At 42.2% G+C, this 18,517-nt stretch overlaps 1 protein-coding gene across 5 annotated transcripts in view; it reads left to right on the forward strand.

Annotated features, from left to right (window-relative positions):
• The window catches only part of LOC121268930 (vesicle-fusing ATPase), a 249,069-nt gene that overhangs the window by 184,003 nt on the left and 46,549 nt on the right, over positions 1 to 18,517 (forward strand). For all 5 annotated transcript variants that reach the window (XM_041173206.1, XM_041173204.1, XM_041173203.1 and 2 more), the window contains exon 18: positions 15,317 to 15,451. In XM_041173206.1, the coding sequence (XP_041029140.1) occupies positions 15,317 to 15,451 (135 nt within the window). The remainder of the gene's footprint in view (positions 1 to 15,316; positions 15,452 to 18,517) is intronic.

Below are 18,517 nucleotides of genomic sequence, written 5' to 3' on the forward strand. Positions count from 1 at the left end.
CAGTTTGGTCTCCGCCAGGGCCACTCAGCTCCTGACTTCATTGCAGCCTTGGTTCAAACATGGACAAAAGAGCTGAACTTCTAAGGTGAGGTGAGAGTGACTACCCTTGACATCAAAGCACATTTGACTGAGTATGGCATCAAGGAGCCCTAGCAAAACTAGAGTCAACGGGAATCAGGGGGAAAACTCTCCCCTGGCTGGAGTCAGACCTAGCACAAAGGAAGGAGGTTGTGGTTGTTGGAGGTCTGCCATCTCAGCTTCAGGCCATCACTGCAGGAGTTTCTCAGGGTCATGTCCTTGGCCCAGCCATCTTCAGCTGCTTCGTTAATGACCTTCCTTCCATCATAAGGTCAGAAGTGGGGATGTTCGCTGATGATTGCACAATGTTCAGCACCAATCGCCACTCCTCAGATACTGGAGCAGCCTGTGTCCAAATGCAGTAAGACCTGGACAATATCCAGGCTTGGGCTGACATCTGGTAAGTACCATTTGCACCACACGTGCCAGGCAATGACCATTTCTAGCAAGACAGAATCTAACCATAACCCCCTCGACATTAAATGGCATTACCATCACTTAATCCTCCACTATCAACATCCTGAGGGGTTACCATTGATCAGAAACTGAACTGGACTAACCATATAAATACTGTGGCAAAAAAGCAGGACAGAGGCTAGGAATCCTGTGGCGAGTAACTCACCACCTGACTTCCCCAAAGCCTGTCCACAAAGGCACAAGTCAAGAGTGTGATGGAATATTTTCCACTTGCCTGGATGAGTGCAGGTCCCACAACACTCAAGAAGCTTGACACCTTCCAGGACAAAGCAGCCAGCTTGTTTGGCACCACATCCACAAACATTTGCTCCCTCCAGCACCGACACACAGTAGGAGCAGTGTGTACCATCAACAAGATGCACTGCAGGACTTCAAGGCTCCTTTAGCAGCATCTTCAAAATCCACGACCACTGCCATCTAGAAGGACAAGGGCAGCAGATAGATAGGAGCACCACAACCTGGAGGTTCCCTTCCAAGTCACTCACCATCCTGACTTGGAAATATACTGCCATTCCTTCACTGTTGCTGGCTCAAAATCCTGGAGCTCCCTTCCTAACAGGACTGTGGATGTACCTACACCACATGGACTGCAGCAGTTCAAGAAGGCAGCTCACTACCACATTCTCAAGGGTAACTAGGGATGGGCAATAAATGCTGGCCAGCCAGCGAAGCCCACAACCTGTGAATGAATTTTTTAAAAATGAAAAAGTTTAAATGGCAAACCATTGGACAACTGTTAATTGCGAATTGCCAGAATTGCATCCACTGGTGTCATTGTAACCTCAATATTTACATACTTTGTTACTCCAATTCATTTGGAACCCTAAGAACACTTTATTTTATTCCTCATGATTTGGGCCCAATAGCCCTCACCCCCTTTCACTTCCACACACTTGCCATGCCCCTTCCATGTCATGACCCCACCCACCTCCTATGGCCCCTAATGTCCCCCTATATGAAGGTATGGCACTTCTAGGTCTCATCAAGTACTAGACACGGTATGGAAGCAATGCATATGTCATGACAGTAGGATGTGTTTTAAAAAAATGCTTTTGTAAAGTTGTTAATTACTTTCCACTTTTAAAAAGAACTCCTTGTTACTACAGCCCAATATATGTGTCAATCATCCAGACTCTTGAAAGCATCAGTAGCAGAAACTGCAAGCACTTGAAACCTTTTTATTTTGTGTAAATAAACATTGTGAAATTGTCAGGAGTCAGAGGTCTACAGCACAGAAAAGGGTCCTTTGGCCCATCGAGTCTGTGCCAGTCAAACAAGTACCTAACTATCCTAATCCCATTTTCCAGCACTAGGCCTTGTTGCCATGGCATTGCAAGTGCACATCCAAATACTACTTAAATGTAATGAGGGTTTCTGCTCCTACCACCCATTTCAGGCAGTGAGTTCCAGATTTCCTTTACCCTCTGGGTGAGAAAAATCTTCCTCACATCACCTCTAAACCTCCTGCTCCTTAAATCTATGCCCCCTAGTTATTGATCCCTCCACCAAGGGAAAAATTTCCTTCCTGTCTACCCTATCTATGCCTCTCATAACTTTGTCCACCTCAATCATGTCCCCCCTCAATCTCCTCTTCTCCAAGGAAAATAACTCCAATCTATCCAATCTCTCCTCATAACTAAAACTCTCCAGCCCAGGCAACATCCTGGTAAATCTCCTCTGCACTCTCTCTAGTGCAATCACATCCTTCCTATAATGCAGATTCCAGAACTACACACAGTACTCTAGCTGTGGCCTAACCAGCGTTTTATACATATCCAGCATAACTTCCCTACTGTTATATTCTATGCCTCAGTTAATTAAAGGCAAGTATGCCGCCTTAACTACCTTATCTACCTGTCATGCTACCTTAAGGGACCATTGGACATGCACACCAAGGTCCCTCTGATCCTCGGTACTTCCCAGGGTTCTACTATTCATCGTGTATTCCCGAGCCTTGTTTGTCCTGCCCAAGTGCATCACCTCATACTTATCTAGATTAAATTCGATTTGCCACTGACCAGCCCATCTATACCCTGCTGAACTGTAAGGTTATTCTCCTCACTATTTACCACGCCACCAATCTTTGTGTCATCCGCGAACTTACTGATCAACCCTCCTACATTCATATCTAACTTGTTTATATATACCACAAACAGCAAGGGACCCAACACTGATCCCTGTAGAACCCCACTGGACACAGGTATCCAGTCACAAAAACACCCCTTGACCATCACCCTTTGCTTCCTGCCACTCGGCCAATTCTGGATCCAATTTGCCAAATTGCCTTGGATCCTATGGGCTCTTACCTTCGGCATCAGTCTCCCATGCGGGATCTTATCAAAAGTCTTGCTGAAGTCCAAGTAGACCACGTCAAATGAATTGCCCTGATCTACACCTGGTCACCTCTTTGAAAAATTCAATCAAATTGGCCAGACACGACCTTCCCTAAACAAAACCGTGCTGACTTTCCTTGATTAATCCCTGCCTCTCCAAGTGTAGATTAATTCTGTCCCTCAGAAATGCTTCCAATCGTTTCCCCACCACTGAGGTTAGACTGATTGCCCTGTAGTTCCCTGGTTTTTTCCTTTCTCCTTTCTTGAATAACGGTGCCACATTGGCTGTCCTCCAGTCCTCTGGCACCTCACCTGTGGCCAGAGAGGTATTGAAAATTATTGTCAGCGCCCTTGCTATCTCCCCCCCTTGACTTGCTTGGGATACATTTCATTCAGAATTACCTGGAAAAACTCAGCAGGTCTGGCAGCATCGGAGAAGAAAAAAGTTGACGTTCGAGTCCTCATGACCCTTCCACAGAACTGAGTGAAATTAGGAGAGGGGTGAAATATAAGCTGGTTTAAGGTGGGGGGCGGTGGGTGGGGGGGGGGGGGGGGGGGTGGGGGGGGTGGGGGGGGGGGGGGGGGTTGGGGGGAGAGAAGGAGGGGTGTGGTTGTAGGGACAGCATCCGCAGTTTTTTGTTTTTTACATTTCATTTGGGCCTGGAGATTTATCTACTTTTAAGCCTGCCAGACCATTTAGAACCTCCTCCCTTTCTATGCTTACTACTTTAATTATATCGCAGTCCTTCTGCCTGATTTCCATACCCACGTCCTCATTTGTGTACACTGACACAAAGCGTTCATTTAGAACCCTACCTAATTCTTCCGGCAGGTTGTGACTGAGAGGATCATCCTGATTATTATTCATGACGTGGTCATCATTGACAAATACCTACTCTCCAGCGCATCTAGTGCTGATGATTATATTCTTGTCCAGAAAGCATCTTGGCAATACACTTAGCCATATTAGAGTCTGGAATTTGCACTTCAAACCAAGTCCAAACACATGCAATCTGCCCCAGTTGGTTAGGGTGGTTACCACTTTAGGGAGGACTGGAACCCATGATGATTGCTTGCTGTCAATCTATTCTCATGAATGCCACCTTGCAGGTTTGTAGATGCTTATTTGAAAAAGGTAGGGGGCAGTCATGGTTCTACAGTGAATTCCAGTGGTCAGCAATGAAACAGGAATGCAGCAACATCATCTCTTCCATATCTTAACTGGCCAAATCTTTGTCACAGTTGTAAGACAATAGTTGAAATGTCTTTTCAGCTCTGTTACCATGGAGACTAGTCTTTCTGTTCCTATGAGGCAAGGGTCCTAAGCTGCAGGTCTTGCTTTCAGAAAGATGCCCACAACATGAAATTTATTTTAAGATTTTCAAGGAGCAACACACACTGTTAAGAAATAATTTTGCTAGGAAGCTTGACTCTCAGCAACTTTATTTTTTTAAATCCACTATTTACTGCATTGCTTTCAACAAGATCATGCTTAAAAATTTCAGCCAATGAAACATTATTCTACTTTTGGCAACTATCATCAGGCACTTGCAAGTGTCTCCAGTACATTACACCTTAAGTCTCAGCCTTAGAAGAGGGCTTTCATCGCAACATTGTCTCTCTCTTTCTCTTTCAAAACCTCCTTAGGCCTTCTGAAGTTGCTGAATTCTGCTGATTTTATATGGTTACTATGTTGATTCAGAGTTATTAGTAACTCAGTCTTACTGTGTCACCCAGTCTCTAAGTTACTGTGTGAATCACATTGATTCCCTGTTGGCCATCCCATAAGTATTGGAATTTGGGCAATAATTGAACATTCCCAAATTTTGTTCATGTGTAATTGGTCCATGAATAGCTTAGGTACCAGAAGCAAAAAGAATCAAAATGAGAGAGAGAAGCTATCAGGAGGCTTTGCCCTCACAAGACTGTCTCACACATTTTGACAAATCAGCAAGACTGATACTGATATCTTGAGATTGGAGATTTTAATTTAAACATGGAGACTAAAAACTAAAATGAAAGAGGCAACAGTGACTGCAAATAATAGGGAGAAATCAAGCAAATGCATAGACAAACTGATCGAGTGTTCTCTTAAATACAAGTTTATGTTACTTTTAATAATTCGTTCATGAGGCATGGATGTCACTGGCTGTGCTAGCATTTATTGCTCATCCCTAATTGTCCATACGAAAGTGGCTATGAGCTGCTTTCTGTCCATATGGTGTAGGTATGCCTGCAGTGCTATTAGGAAGGGAGTTCAAGATATTGACCCAGCAACAATGGTAAGGATACTACACAGGAAAAACAAAATCCTAAAACTTGTACCCAGGCTATGTCTGATGGTGTTATGGGAGGGCACCAGTCTTCTATGTCGAAGAGCACCAACTAAAACAAAGGATCCTCTTATTCCTTTTTCCTCATTGCTTTACCCCTTCTCCTATGAAGGTTCTGTCTCCTGTTAAGATGTAATTTAGCTGTTGCTGATCATTCTCTGGCATTTGCCAAAGTGGATATCCTTCATGCACGTCAGACAATGTATACTAATAGGTCTGACCATGGTCATGAGAGATTGATATTACAGCCCAACCGGGTTACGTGGTCTCCCAATGTTTGTACATTGAACATGCAGTTTCTGGAGTCACCAGATAACAGCAACAGGAACCATGGTTGGGTTTTAGGAAAAAAAGTTATAGCTCAGTTACATGCTACCTTTGCCATTGTAACCATTGTGAGATGAGGTGTAAGTGGCCTTCTTGCTGAACAAACAATAGTTTTAGAAACATTAGGAGGCACCTCTGCATTGGAAGGTTCCCCACCCTCAGCTTTCTTGAATTTTTCTGTGTGGTTTTGGTGGGATTTTGGATTTGGTGGGACTTTCTGTTGTGCAAAAGTAGCAACAAAGATATTTTCTTCCAATAATACAAGATAGAAAAAACTTCACCCTGTCTCACACACTTCTGTGAAACACAATCATGTACAATGGGAAGAGAGTAAAAAAACAGTGGGAAGTGCTAGAACAACAGGGCACCCTTTCTGTGATCAGCTTTTATTTTATAAAGAATCTGAGGCAAAGTATCTTGCCTGAATGCAAATGGGAAGCTGTTTCCTACATTTTTTTAACTAAAATATCTTGGGTTTTCATTAATCTTTTAAAATTTATTTCCCCTCCTGCATTCCCCAAATGCACAAATCAAAAGGGAAAAGTTCTGACGTGTCAATGACAGAATTAATGTTAAGAATTAAGAATTGTATGCTGGCAAGGAAGGAAAAAGAGGTGCTAACTCTGTTCTCTATCCTTATTAACTCTGCATTCCCATAATATTGAATATTGCTGTAAGGCCTTAGGCATTCTTGAGTGGTTTCCAAAGTATTTGAGTAGTTGAATTCCATGTTGAACTTGGAAAGTTCTTAACCAACATTTCCTATACTTCAATACCTCATGAAAAAATTATTCTGTAATTATTGGGCTTTACCTTTTTTAAACTTTGCAGGTTTTGTGCAACCGGCCGACTTGGTGTAAACTGAAACAGGAATTCAATGCTGAGCAAAGACTGAATTACTTGCATACCTGTTGACCCCATTTTGTTTCTCCAGGCAGTTTGCAGAAGAACGCTTGTTTGTGCGCTTCTCTCTGCATCCCATTTCTGCTGTTTGAAAAAAGAATTAACCACTTTTTTGGTGCAGTGCGCAGATCATGATTTGTATGAAGTGCTGATGATTGGCACATTAACAGCAATAATATTCCATAGAAATTATCTCAAGGTATTGTCTGTAGGTCTCCCTACTGAATTTTCTGTTCCAGGCACCTCTATTTCCTGCTAGATTCTTACCAACCCTGGCTGCCAGAAGCTGCAGTAGAGCAGCTGTGTTGAATCTCTTGAATTGTTCTCTTTCTCTGTGGGCAAAGTCTCTGGCCTAGGCTTCAGTCCTGTTCCAGTCTTGGATCAGTAAACTGTGAAAGGAATTGTAGTTCTTGGCCAATTTCTGACTAGCTTGTGGCAGAGAAAATTAAGACAAGATGATTACCACTCCTAATATTGCTGCAAGATCAAAATAAACTTAAAAATGCAAGGTGTGAAAAAACTGGTTATGCAATAGATTAGTGCCCTATCCTTTCAACTCTGGACTAAGGGTTTAAATTCAACCACACCTATTGAATGAAAACATCCTATTTGTTCTTCTGTGTGTCTCCCATATAAAATTAATTTGAACAGTCTCTGGGCACGAAGTGATAATCTCACCCAAAAGCCACAAAGTGGCTGGTAATGTAAGACGCAATTGTGCAGTTGGAGATTTTCTTTTGAGGTTTGTTTAACTTTCGCATGGTCCAAGTGGTGTAGAAGAAACATCAGGTCATGACCACAGAGAACACACATGCAGGGTTCCCAATGAGGTAGAAGTGTTTTGTTCCTCCGTGTTAATGTTACTTATTTTGTGTAAAAAAAAATAAGCTACAGAAAAAAATTTCAACTGTATATGATAATGGTTAAAGTACCTGAAAGATTATTTTCAACAATCAGAGGCTTCACTTTTTTTCTTAAACAGTAAAGAAATATTTACGTTTATAATAACCCCTTTCAAGACACAGATGCCTAAAATACTTTATTACCAATGAAGTACTTTTGAAGTATAGTCACTGTTGTAACATTGGAACCATGGCACTCAGTTTACATACAGAAAGTTCCTACAAACAGCAATCTGAGAATGAGCAGATAATCTGTTTAGTAATATTGGTTGAGAGATAAATATTGATCAGGACATCGGGAAGAACTCCCCTGCTCATCTTTGAAATGGGATCTTTTACATCCACCTGAGAGGGCATAAGAGCCCTCAGTTAAAGTCTCGCCTGAAATGCACTTCTAATCATGCAGTGCTCCCTCAGTACTGAATTAGTGTGTCAGCCTGGATTATAGACTCTAATCTCTAAAATGGGATTTGAGCCCACAATCTATTGATTCCTAACAAACTGAACCATGGCTGAAAATTTGGTACAATTCGTATGCTGCTTTACTGTTTAGCATAGCTGCAGGCGGCAGTTTTTTCTTCTTCGATGGTGCTTTAAGCTTAATTAAATGGAGCTGCTGCATTCAGCAACCCTCAGACCATCAAAATAGTGAATATCACTCAAGCCTCCAGAACCTGGAGCACCTGGGACAATGTAAGCAGTGTTTCTGTTGCTGTTTTTCTTTTGGGAATGTGGATAGCCAGAGCCCCAATATGTTTTCCAGGATTACCAGCATAAGCCAGCCCTTGCTCAGTAGCAGAAACCTAAGTCACCAATTGCGACTTTCCAGCAAATGTGTGTGAGCGAGTTTGTACATTAGCAGTGTTGCTGCATTCGTGTGGCATCTTCATTTGCATTACGGGGTGAGGGTGGATTCCACAGAAATTGGCACACCATATTACAGAAGCATCTCTGGATTAAAAGTGTATTATGATGGCTCGGGAGGAAGGAAGAAAGGGAAAGAACAGTGTTGCAGTCCCTATCAGTTAGCCTCTCTGAGCCATCAGGGTATTTAACACACCACAGGTAGCATGAATTGAGAAACACTGTTAATCCTGTAATTGAAGTTTAGACCACAGTAAAAGAATTTGCCAAGTGTTTGGATTGGGGGTGGGGAGGAGCAGATACAGTACTGCTCTTTTTCAGGCTGATTCTCTGTTCTAACATACTTGAGTCAAGGCCCAAGTTGAATTTGAATAGAGGGACAATGTTGATTAAATAGGCTGGATTTAGTAAATGTGGAGTGAATATAAATTACCCTCTTCTCTCTTCTCTTCTCTCTACCCCCTGCCCCTCCCAACATAAAATTGCCAGTTTACTGCAGTAGAACAGGACAAGACTGCCTTAATACACTTTCATAACTTGCTCAATGTGGATTTCAAAACATCCGTGTTACTAAATGCATCTTTGCCTTTTCTTTGCTGCCATTTTAACTAAGAAAACACTTAGTTTTCCAGATTGCCTTGCTTCCTGTCATTATTACAGTCCACAAGCCTTTCTTACAAGCAGGGTTGTTGATGTAATTCCTAATTTGTGTATTGTAATATGAATTCATCTTCCTAGATAAGGTTGCATTCTGTGTGTGTGGTAGCTGTTTCTTTTATGCTGTTAGGTGAGTACAATGAACTCTATGGAAACTTGTTGATGTTGAGGTGCTGGTAGTAAATCTGAAAACGGGCCTGATTTCTCACATGTCGCTGTTACCTGTATCTTCCTTCTATCAGTGGAAGTGTGTCAGGAGCTGTTTTACCAGCAAGATGAGCCCAAGGCATATTCAGCCTCACTATATTTGAGGAAAATAAATTAAGTCAAAATCTAGATATTTTCAGGAAAAGGCCAAACAAGCAGGTTCCTTTTTCATATCTTTCAGCCTTTTCTCCGACAAAACATTGAATTGCCTGAATTCATTTATACTATTCCAATTCGATGACCTTCCAGATTCGTTATTACACAACTAGCCATTGAATCATGATGGCAGAGAACAAGGCCATTTGTCCCACCTAGTCCATGCCACTTTCTATTGAAATCCAGTCAACCCCATACCTTGCTCTGTCCTTGTAGCCCTGCAAGTCTATTTCTTTCAAGTGGCCAACCAGTTTTCTTTTGAAATTATTGATTTGTTTCTCTTTTGTTTGGGAAAGTTCCTCTAATTTTGTTTTGATTTTCTAACTTAAGTTGTGACTCCTAATATAGTATTTGATCCCTTCACCATAGTGAATGATTTACCTGGATCTATATTGTCAACTCCATTCATGGTCTTGAAAACGTCACTTGTCCCTTATTAGAACCATAGAAATGTTATGGTGCAGAAAGAGGCTATTCAGCCCATTGTGTCTGCACCAGCCAAAAAAGAGAGAAAAAATAAACTAGCTGCTCTTCTTAATCCCACTGCCCAGCACCTGGCCCGTGGCCTTGCATGTCAAAGCAGTTTGGGTGTAGATCCAGGCACCTTTTTAAATAAATTGAGCATTTCAGTCTCAACCACCAATTTAGGCAGTGAATTCCAGATGGCCACCACCCTCTTGGTGAAAAAATTTTTCTTTATGTCCCCTCTAATCCTTCTACCAATCACTTTAAATCTATGCCCCCTGGTAATTGACCCCTCAGCTGGGGGAAATGGTACTTTCTTGTCTACCCTATCTAGGCCCCTCATAACTTTGTACACCTCAATTAGGTGTACAATCAGCCTCCACTGTTCTAAGGAAAACAACCCTAGCCTATCCAATCTCCCCTCAGCTGCAATTTTCAAGCCCTGGTAACATTCTTGTAAATCTCCTCTGTACTTTCTCCAGAGCAATTATGTTCTTCCTGTGATGTAGTGACGAGAACTCTGCACAAAATTCCAGCTGTAACCTAACCAGCATTTTATACCGTTCCATCGTTACATTCCTGCTTTTTCTTTTCATTTTCTGAAGATAGCCAACTTAACTTCCTAAAACTTTTCTTTTGTGTTTCTGTGCTATGGGTATGTGACGGACATCCTGCATCACACAGAAAACGAAGTACTTTTGAGGAAATTATCGAGCTACATTGGCTCCTAGTCCAACAATGTTAAAATTCTCCCACTTCTTTCCAAATGTCTCCATGGCCCCGCCCCTCTCTATCTCTGTAACCTCCTTCAGCCCGACAACCTTCACGAGATCCCTGCACATTTCAAATTTTGGTCTCTTACACATGCTCGATTTTAATTGCTTCATGTTTGGCAGCCATGTCCTCAACAGCTCGGAATTTTCCCTTTAAACCTTTTCCCTCTTGCCTGTTGATCCCCATTTAGGATGACCCTTAAATTAAAATGTTTGACCAACATTTTAGCCATCTGTCCTGATATGCCCTTATATGACACATTTTGTTTGATAATGTGCCTTGGGATGTTTTATTATGGTAAAGGTACTATATAAATGCAATTTGCTGTTTACAAATCAATGATAAAAATTCTTCCAATATTTAATAATTTGTTTATTCTAAACACTGGTGAGATCGTGTGAGGAACTTGATCGAACTAAAAATTTTTGAAGTATTTTCTTGAGAATGGCCAAAACTGTTCAGAGAAAAAAAGGACTTGGACTTATAGAGTCATTCAAGGCACTGAAGGAAGCCTTCAAGTCCATGTCAGCTCCCCAGTCAGTCCCACTCCCCATTCTGTCCCCATTGCCCTGCAAGTTTATTATTTCAAGTGCTCATCCAATTTTATTTTGAAATTATTGATTGTTTCTGTTTCCACAACCCTTGTGGGCAGTGCATTCCAGGTCATTATCACTCGCTGTGTAAAAGGGTTCTTCCTCACTCCTGCATCTCTTGGCCAAAATCTTAAATCTGTGATCCCGAGTCCTAGTTCCATCATCTAATGGGAAGAGTTTTTCTTTGTCTACTTTATCTAAGCCTGTCATAATCTTGTCCAACTCTATAAAATCTTCCCTCAATTGCCTTTGCTCCAGAACAACCCAAGCCTCTCCAACCTAACCTTGTAATTAAACTACTCTTTCCCTCCACCCCACCAATCTCTGGAACCATTCTGGTAAATCTCCTCTGAACACTATCAAGGACCTTCATGTCTTTCCTAACGTGTGGTGACCAGAGCTGGACAACAGTACTCTAGTTGGGGCCTAACCAGATGAGACCTGACGGAAGATATAGAATTACATACAACCTACAAACAACAAAAAACAGGCTATTTGGTCCAACTGATCAATGCCAATATTTATATTCTACACAAGCCTCTTCCCACTCTAATTACCTCTTCCCACCTTGCTCCATATCCCTGTATTCCCTCCTTTATTTGTGCACCAATTCCACCCTTAAATGCTGTCATGTTCATCCCCTCCCTGTTGTAGCAAGTTTACTCTAAAGATATTTCTTCTACTTCCTTTAATGTGTCAGTTGTGACCTTATATTTATGCACCTCAGACTTGATCCCAAGTAGAAACAATTTTGCTACATCCACCTTATGAAAGCTTTTCACAATTTTTAATGTTCATTAACATCCACACAAAGGTAGGTTAAAATGCTTTAGCTGTATTTTTGGTTGTAGCTTTACGAATTTATAACACCATCAGAAATGTGTTTTTGGCTTATTTTAAAATGTTAACCCATATGTGCTGTTATTAGTGAAAATTGATTAAAGCAGAACTCAACATTCAAAATTTTTCTTTGTCCCCTTGATATTTGTTTGCATCCACAACATACTTTTAGGAAGATGCAGAGAGTCTACATAAGTCATAGAGCATCTTTCCCCCGACCATTAAAATAGGGTCCCACTATTTAGTCCGAGAATCATTGGTCATACCATTGTACTATTGTTAAGTTCCAGAATCAGTGTTTGAATTAATTAATTTATTCAAGTGATTTTTGTCGCATCTTAGCTGGTTTACTCACCCTACCTTTTCTGAAGTGCTGACATGTTGATGGCTACAGTTCCACAGGGCCTCCGGTCAAGATAACCATTCTTCTGTGAACCTGGACAGTGTCTCACAGCAGCCTACATGGGAGTGTCATGGCCACAACTGATCTTTATTCAAATGTCACTGCATGGTTTCTTGGATAGTGATCAGGAGCTCTGATGTTTCCCTTCCCAACTGAGGTGCTGCTACCAGTGAGAGTCTTACCCACCTCCCCTCCCCCTTCCCCCATCACCTCCATAATCCATCTGAGATCAACTAATTCAGCATAGGCAGGTTCTCCCTGCTGCATAGGTCCCCCTTAATTTTTTGCATTAAACAGACGAGCCATGAGGCGAGAGAGGATTCTGTTACAGACATGGATGAGAGAGAAATAAAACCCCTGTACCCTTCTCTTTACTGTCTGTAATCGGTGTGTTTTTGAAAGGGAAGCTGTGTGTTCCTTAACCCCTGAGTGAATTGGTCACTTTGAAGAACCAACGGTAAGTTTTTCATGGGTCAAATAGAGGGTTATTTATTCACACACCCACCCTGAAAATCTAATGCTGTGTCAGTCACTCAGCACTATGCACACTCAGGCTCTCTTCCTATATCTCTATCTCTCCACCTCTCTTTCTCGCTTTGTCTGTCTCTCTCTTTCTCGCTTTGTCTGTCTCTCTCTTTCTCGCTTTGTCTGTCTCTCTCTTTCTCGCTTTGTCTGTCTCTCTCTTTCTCGCTTTGTCTGTCTCTCTCTTTCTCGCTTTGTCTGTCTCTCTCTTTCTCGCTTTGTCTGTCTCTCTCTTTCTCGCTTTGTCTGTCTCTCTCTCTCTCTCGCTTTGTCTGTCTCTCTCTCTCTCTCTCGCTTTGTCTGTCTCTCTTTGTCTCTAAAAATTAACAGTATCAACTTGCTGACTCACCACAGATAGCAAGTATAATTGACAATACTCGTTTAGGGGAATTAATACTGGCCAGGACAGCGACTCTGCTCCTCAAGAGTGCTGTGAGATCTTTTACATCTATCCAAGAAGACAGGTGTGATCTTGATTTGACCTCTCTTCTGAAAGCTGGCATCTCTCGACAGTGTAGCACTTCCTCATTACCTGCGATGAAGTGACCCTATGTGCTCAAGACTCTGGAGTGGGACCTAAACTCAGTGTTCTGACTCTTAAGGTTAGAAAGGTACCAAAAGAATTTCATGTTCTTTGCTGCACGTTATTTGAGTGTACAGCCAACACCTCCCAAACTGCCTGGAGTTCTTCTGAAATGTGACTGAATGGGCAGGGATCCCTACGTTGGGTAAAATAGGGGTCTTGAGCTTACACTTGCCAGCAGTGTGACCAGTTCAAGTATTCTCCCAGAGGCAGCTTCATAATTGACTGTCTCCAGACTCGCCTTCCAGTTAAGGATGGCAGGTGAGATGTAGATGCTGCTAGTTCAATCAAAGAGCTGGCCCCTCTTGTGCCTCAGCAGCTCCACAGGGGGAATTGGGCACCGCTGAGGTAGGCTTGTGATGATCGGCTTGGAGAGGATTATATAAAAATAAAAATTTTGAGGGGCCACTGTGCTAAGCAGGTGAGGACCTTTCCTTGGGGCCACGATGGGACAGCCTTCCCTGTCCATGCCCCCTCTTTGGTGCATGGAGTCTCCAGCTCTGGCCCCCCCAAGAGAGACTGTCTCTCTGAAGCTGGGGACTTTCAGCTTGGTTGTGGGGTGGGGTGCGGGTCTCCACTGGCCTAGGAAAATTGCCCTTAAGAGGCCACTTAACTTAATTGCTTAAGTAAGCTTTCAGCAGGCAACCAACCTGCGGCCAGACCTGCCACTGGGAAACTTCCCCAGCAGTGGGACTGTCTCAGGGAGCCATCCCTATGCAGCTCCCTACTATTTACCTGTCATCACCACCCTGGGGCCAGGAAAAACCTACCCAACATTTCTTCCTACTTTCTGGTGTCCCAGTTCTCACCACTATGCTTAAAATTTGTGGCTTAAGGAATGTTTCATCACCAGGGAAAAAGAATCCTGAATCAAAAACAGACGTCTGCCAAAAAAACAGCAGGCTTGACTATCATTTTAATTTATCTGGGTCTGCTTTCATGTAGACCTTAACTACTTGGGTACTGTCCACAAAGAACTAGTGCTTTGATGACAGAATTTTTCAGCCATGTTTGTAGTGGCATTTTAGACCTAACCTTGTAATTTTGACATTGATAGCATTTGGAGAAAAACTATTTTGTCCACATGTGAGCAAGTCATTTTTCAGGTGTATGTAAGTGGATAGTCCTATCAAAAATGTTTTCAGATCCATTAAAATTAAGAAAGAATATACATTTATGTAGTACCTTTCAGAATCCTAGGTTGTCCCAAAGCACTTCATAGCCTATGAAGTACTATTGAACTGTGGTCACTGTTGTAATGCAAGGAATTCCTGGCATCTTTAAAATTGAGCACCTTGAGATACAAGATTTGTCCAATGTAGTTTTTTGTTCAGGGCTACAACACTGAATAGTTGTTTGAGATCAGACTTGGAAATGCTGAAAACCAAAACTCAGTGGAATGATTGGATGTGTATCTGCTCCCTTGGTTCCCCACAGCTTGTAATTTCCAAAACATGGGGAGCTACCAAGTGAGATTGGGACATTTAATCAGTGACAGGGAAGGTGGAATAGAATTTGTAGGATCCAGACCACAAAAATTCAAGTAAAGGACCCATTCTGTCTTTTTCCAAATCAGTGGCTACAAAGATACTAGAGCTGCCCCACTAATGTTCCATCTAACTTTCTCTCACTGGACAATGAGAAAAGTTGAGAAACAGAACTGAATTTCAAACTAGCAACTTCCCACACTGAGTGGGTTGTGAATAGTGACCAGAGTTAATGTGAAGCAGCAGATTTGCCAATGGCCCTGGTGGAGGTTGCTCAAGTGCATTTAATTTTAATTTTGTCCAAATGGTGAAAGGAATAGAATTTATTGATCTTGATGTGACTTTCTGAAGGGGTGTGGCTTGCTGTATCTGATTTACTGTTTAATGTTGTGTCTTGCATTGGTGTTTACAGGGCCGTAAGCTGTTAATCATTGGGACCACTAGTCGTAAAGATGTCCTTCAGGAGATGGAGATGATGGATGTTTTCAGCACCAGCATCCATATTCCTAACATAAACACAGGGCAACAGTTAATGGAAGCTTTGGAGGTAAGCCTGTCCTTAGAGAATACGACCAGCAGCATATTAGAAATTAATGGAATAGGATCATAGTTTGCAGCAGAAAAGGAGGCCATTTGGACCATTGCAGGTCTTTGTCAGCTATTTGCAAGACCAATTTATCTAGTCCCCATGCTTTCCATATGGCCTTGCAATTTATTTCCCTTCAGGTGCTTATCCAATTTGAAATCCCCAATTGAATCTTTCTTCACCACTACCCTTTCAGACAGTGTATTCCAGATTATAACCACTTGCTGCTTTTTTTTTTTGGAAAAAACATTCCTGTTAAGTCACCTTCACTTCACATCTGCTGAAGATAACTCCCAGGCTCAAAGGGTGCAGCAGTTACTTTTGAGCTCACATAATTCCATCAATGCACTTTTCTTTGTAATAATACCAGCCCAATAAATATGCTGCGCTCTCCCATGTCAGTGGGTCATCTTGCTTGATTTAATAATTATTAACCATGCTCCTGCAAGCTGAACCTGCACAACTTGTGTTTAATGACTCATGCCTCTGTCTTTCCAAGTCTCTACATTCTCGTGTTCATAATCTAAAAGGAAGGCTAATATCAAGTGAGTTACTGAGCACCTGGTACCTGGAATCACCTGGCATAATGGGCAGAATTTAATACCCTTGGGGAAGTGGGGTGGGGTGTGGGTGGTGCCATGTCATTGGGCAGGAAGATGTGGGGTGGAGGCCCCACTGCTTTTCCAACTCACCCCAATTAATCCCAGGGTAAGGAAGGTGGAGGTTGGCTTTCCTGCCTGTAGGCCTTTAAATGACCAATTAAGGACCACTTAAGAGCCTCATCTCAGTGCCATTGATATTAAGCCTGTATTTGGGGTGGGTGTTATCCCACACTATCTGGACAAGACACCAGGTATACTTGGGGCCTGTCTACAGTATTGGTGAGGGACGCCCCCTGATTAGGCACCCTGTGCCCCACAGAGGGGCCAGCCAGCAGCAAGGACTGTCCCCCATGCGAAGACCCCATTCCTTGCATTCTCCAAACCAACGACCACAACACCTCACACCTGCCTGTCCCCACCTCCCAAACTCCCACCTCGCCAGGACCATGAGGCTGTCGCCCCTTTTTTTAATGGTTCTCCAGTGATGCTACTGGTCCTAAGCCTACTGCCATCCCAGTCACACACCATCCTGACTTGGAAATATATAGCTATTGTTGCTTGGACCACTTGGTCAAAAACCTGGAACTACTTTCCTAACAGCACTGTGTATCTACACCAAATGGACTGCAGCGGTTCAAGACTGTGGCTCACCACGACCTCCTTGAGGGCATGTAGGGATGGGCAGCAAATGCTAGCCTTGCCAGCAGCACTCCGATGCCATGAAAGAGTAAAAAAAATGTATAGGTGAGGATGCTCCCCATTTCAGACTGACCAGGGTGTGGTTGCTTTACCCATCCATGCCAAAGGTACTGGCCCAAACTCAAGTGAGTCATTCTGAAGGGCACGCTTCTGTGATGACAAGGGTTGTGAAAGATGCGTGGTTTTTCAGAAATTGAGTCAGTAACAGTAAATGACAGCGATGCAGCGCTCATTCCTGACACTGCAGTAAAATGATAGGCAGGGCAGAACTTCTACAGGCCTATGTCCAATTATTAATGCAACTTTATTCCAGTGCAAACCAGAAATTAAAAGTTTTAATGTAATTGAGATGCAGGAGTTTACCCCAAAGCCATAGCATTTGTGCAGTCTAAGATACTGCCTCCATATCTAAGACATAAGGACATCTGGTCCACAGCAGCCCATCATTCTATTGGAGGAACAGAAATATCCCCAGGAATGCTTGGAAATCATTCATTTTAACCCTCATGTCTCAGGACCTTAAAACAATTTTTCTGAAAACTCCTTAGTGCGTTGAGATACATAATGTTAGTACGAGGGAATAAAGCATTTGGGCACCTGTTAAAGGTTGGTTATCCTCAGATCAGGGTTAGCATAACTAGATACAGAGTAAGATTCTATGCAACTAGATTCTGCAATCTTCAACTGAGGTTGAGCACCTCCTACCGCCCCAGTGCAATATTTTTCTGATTCCTAAATCAGTAGTCCTAAGGCTTCACTTGTGAAAGACTGCATATTGGTGCTGGATTATGCTTTTTTTCTCGCTGTGCATCCATGCTAGGAACTAGGCTGCCTAAGCTACTTTTGACAAAGGACCCTTAGAGCCAGCAAAGTGAATTGCATTCCATGAGTCTATGATGGAATTGGGTCACTCAGCATGTAGCCCATGAGGCTCCCAGTATCCCACATCTCTCTTTACTTCAAAGTGTAACACACATTGTAGCTAAAAACAACATACCTTTTTGAAAAAATAAAACTATATTCGAGGCATCTTGAATTAAGGAAGCATGCATAATATTTGGCCAATATTTGGGTCAGTTATTCTTTTGCAAGAACTTGAGCAATGATCAAACATTTAAACTTTTTGATCAAAGTTGCTTTCATATAATGTGTCACAATTAGTTGAATGGCATTTCATTAAGCCTTGCTATCAATAATTTATTCCTTTGAAAGAATGCATTTAATGTAGGTTGATATCAACACTTTAAGTGAATGCAGTTGTCAGTAATTTTAAACCCATTTTGCTATTGCATCAGTGCACCTGGACAGGTTTCAATTCTATGTAGCCATAACTGTTCATGGGTAACCTATCCATATATTACAGTATTTTGTCTTGTTGCATGCTTATGCAAGTGAGCTCTTTTTGCTATCTCATTGTTATGGCTTTACACTGGTGGAAGGCAACTGGCGAAATTCAGTACATCAGATGGTAAATAATTGTTGCCTTGTTAATTGCAGTGTGTATCCAATAGATTATTTTGCACACCATCTATTTTACTGTTAAACTTCCTCTGAATCAGCTGGTTAAGTCAGTAGTTAAACCATGTAGACTTTCATGGTCTCAGTTGGTCAACTAGCCCCTGGTTAGTACTTAGCTCACTAAGGCTTTGAAAAGGGAGAAGAAAAACAACTAAGCTTGCCTTCCATGACACCTCATAGGGAAACTCTCATGGAGTGAATGTTGAGC

Source organism: Carcharodon carcharias, chromosome 23 (genome assembly GCF_017639515.1).
Source record: "Carcharodon carcharias isolate sCarCar2 chromosome 23, sCarCar2.pri, whole genome shotgun sequence".
NCBI lineage: Eukaryota > Metazoa > Chordata > Chondrichthyes > Lamniformes > Lamnidae > Carcharodon > Carcharodon carcharias.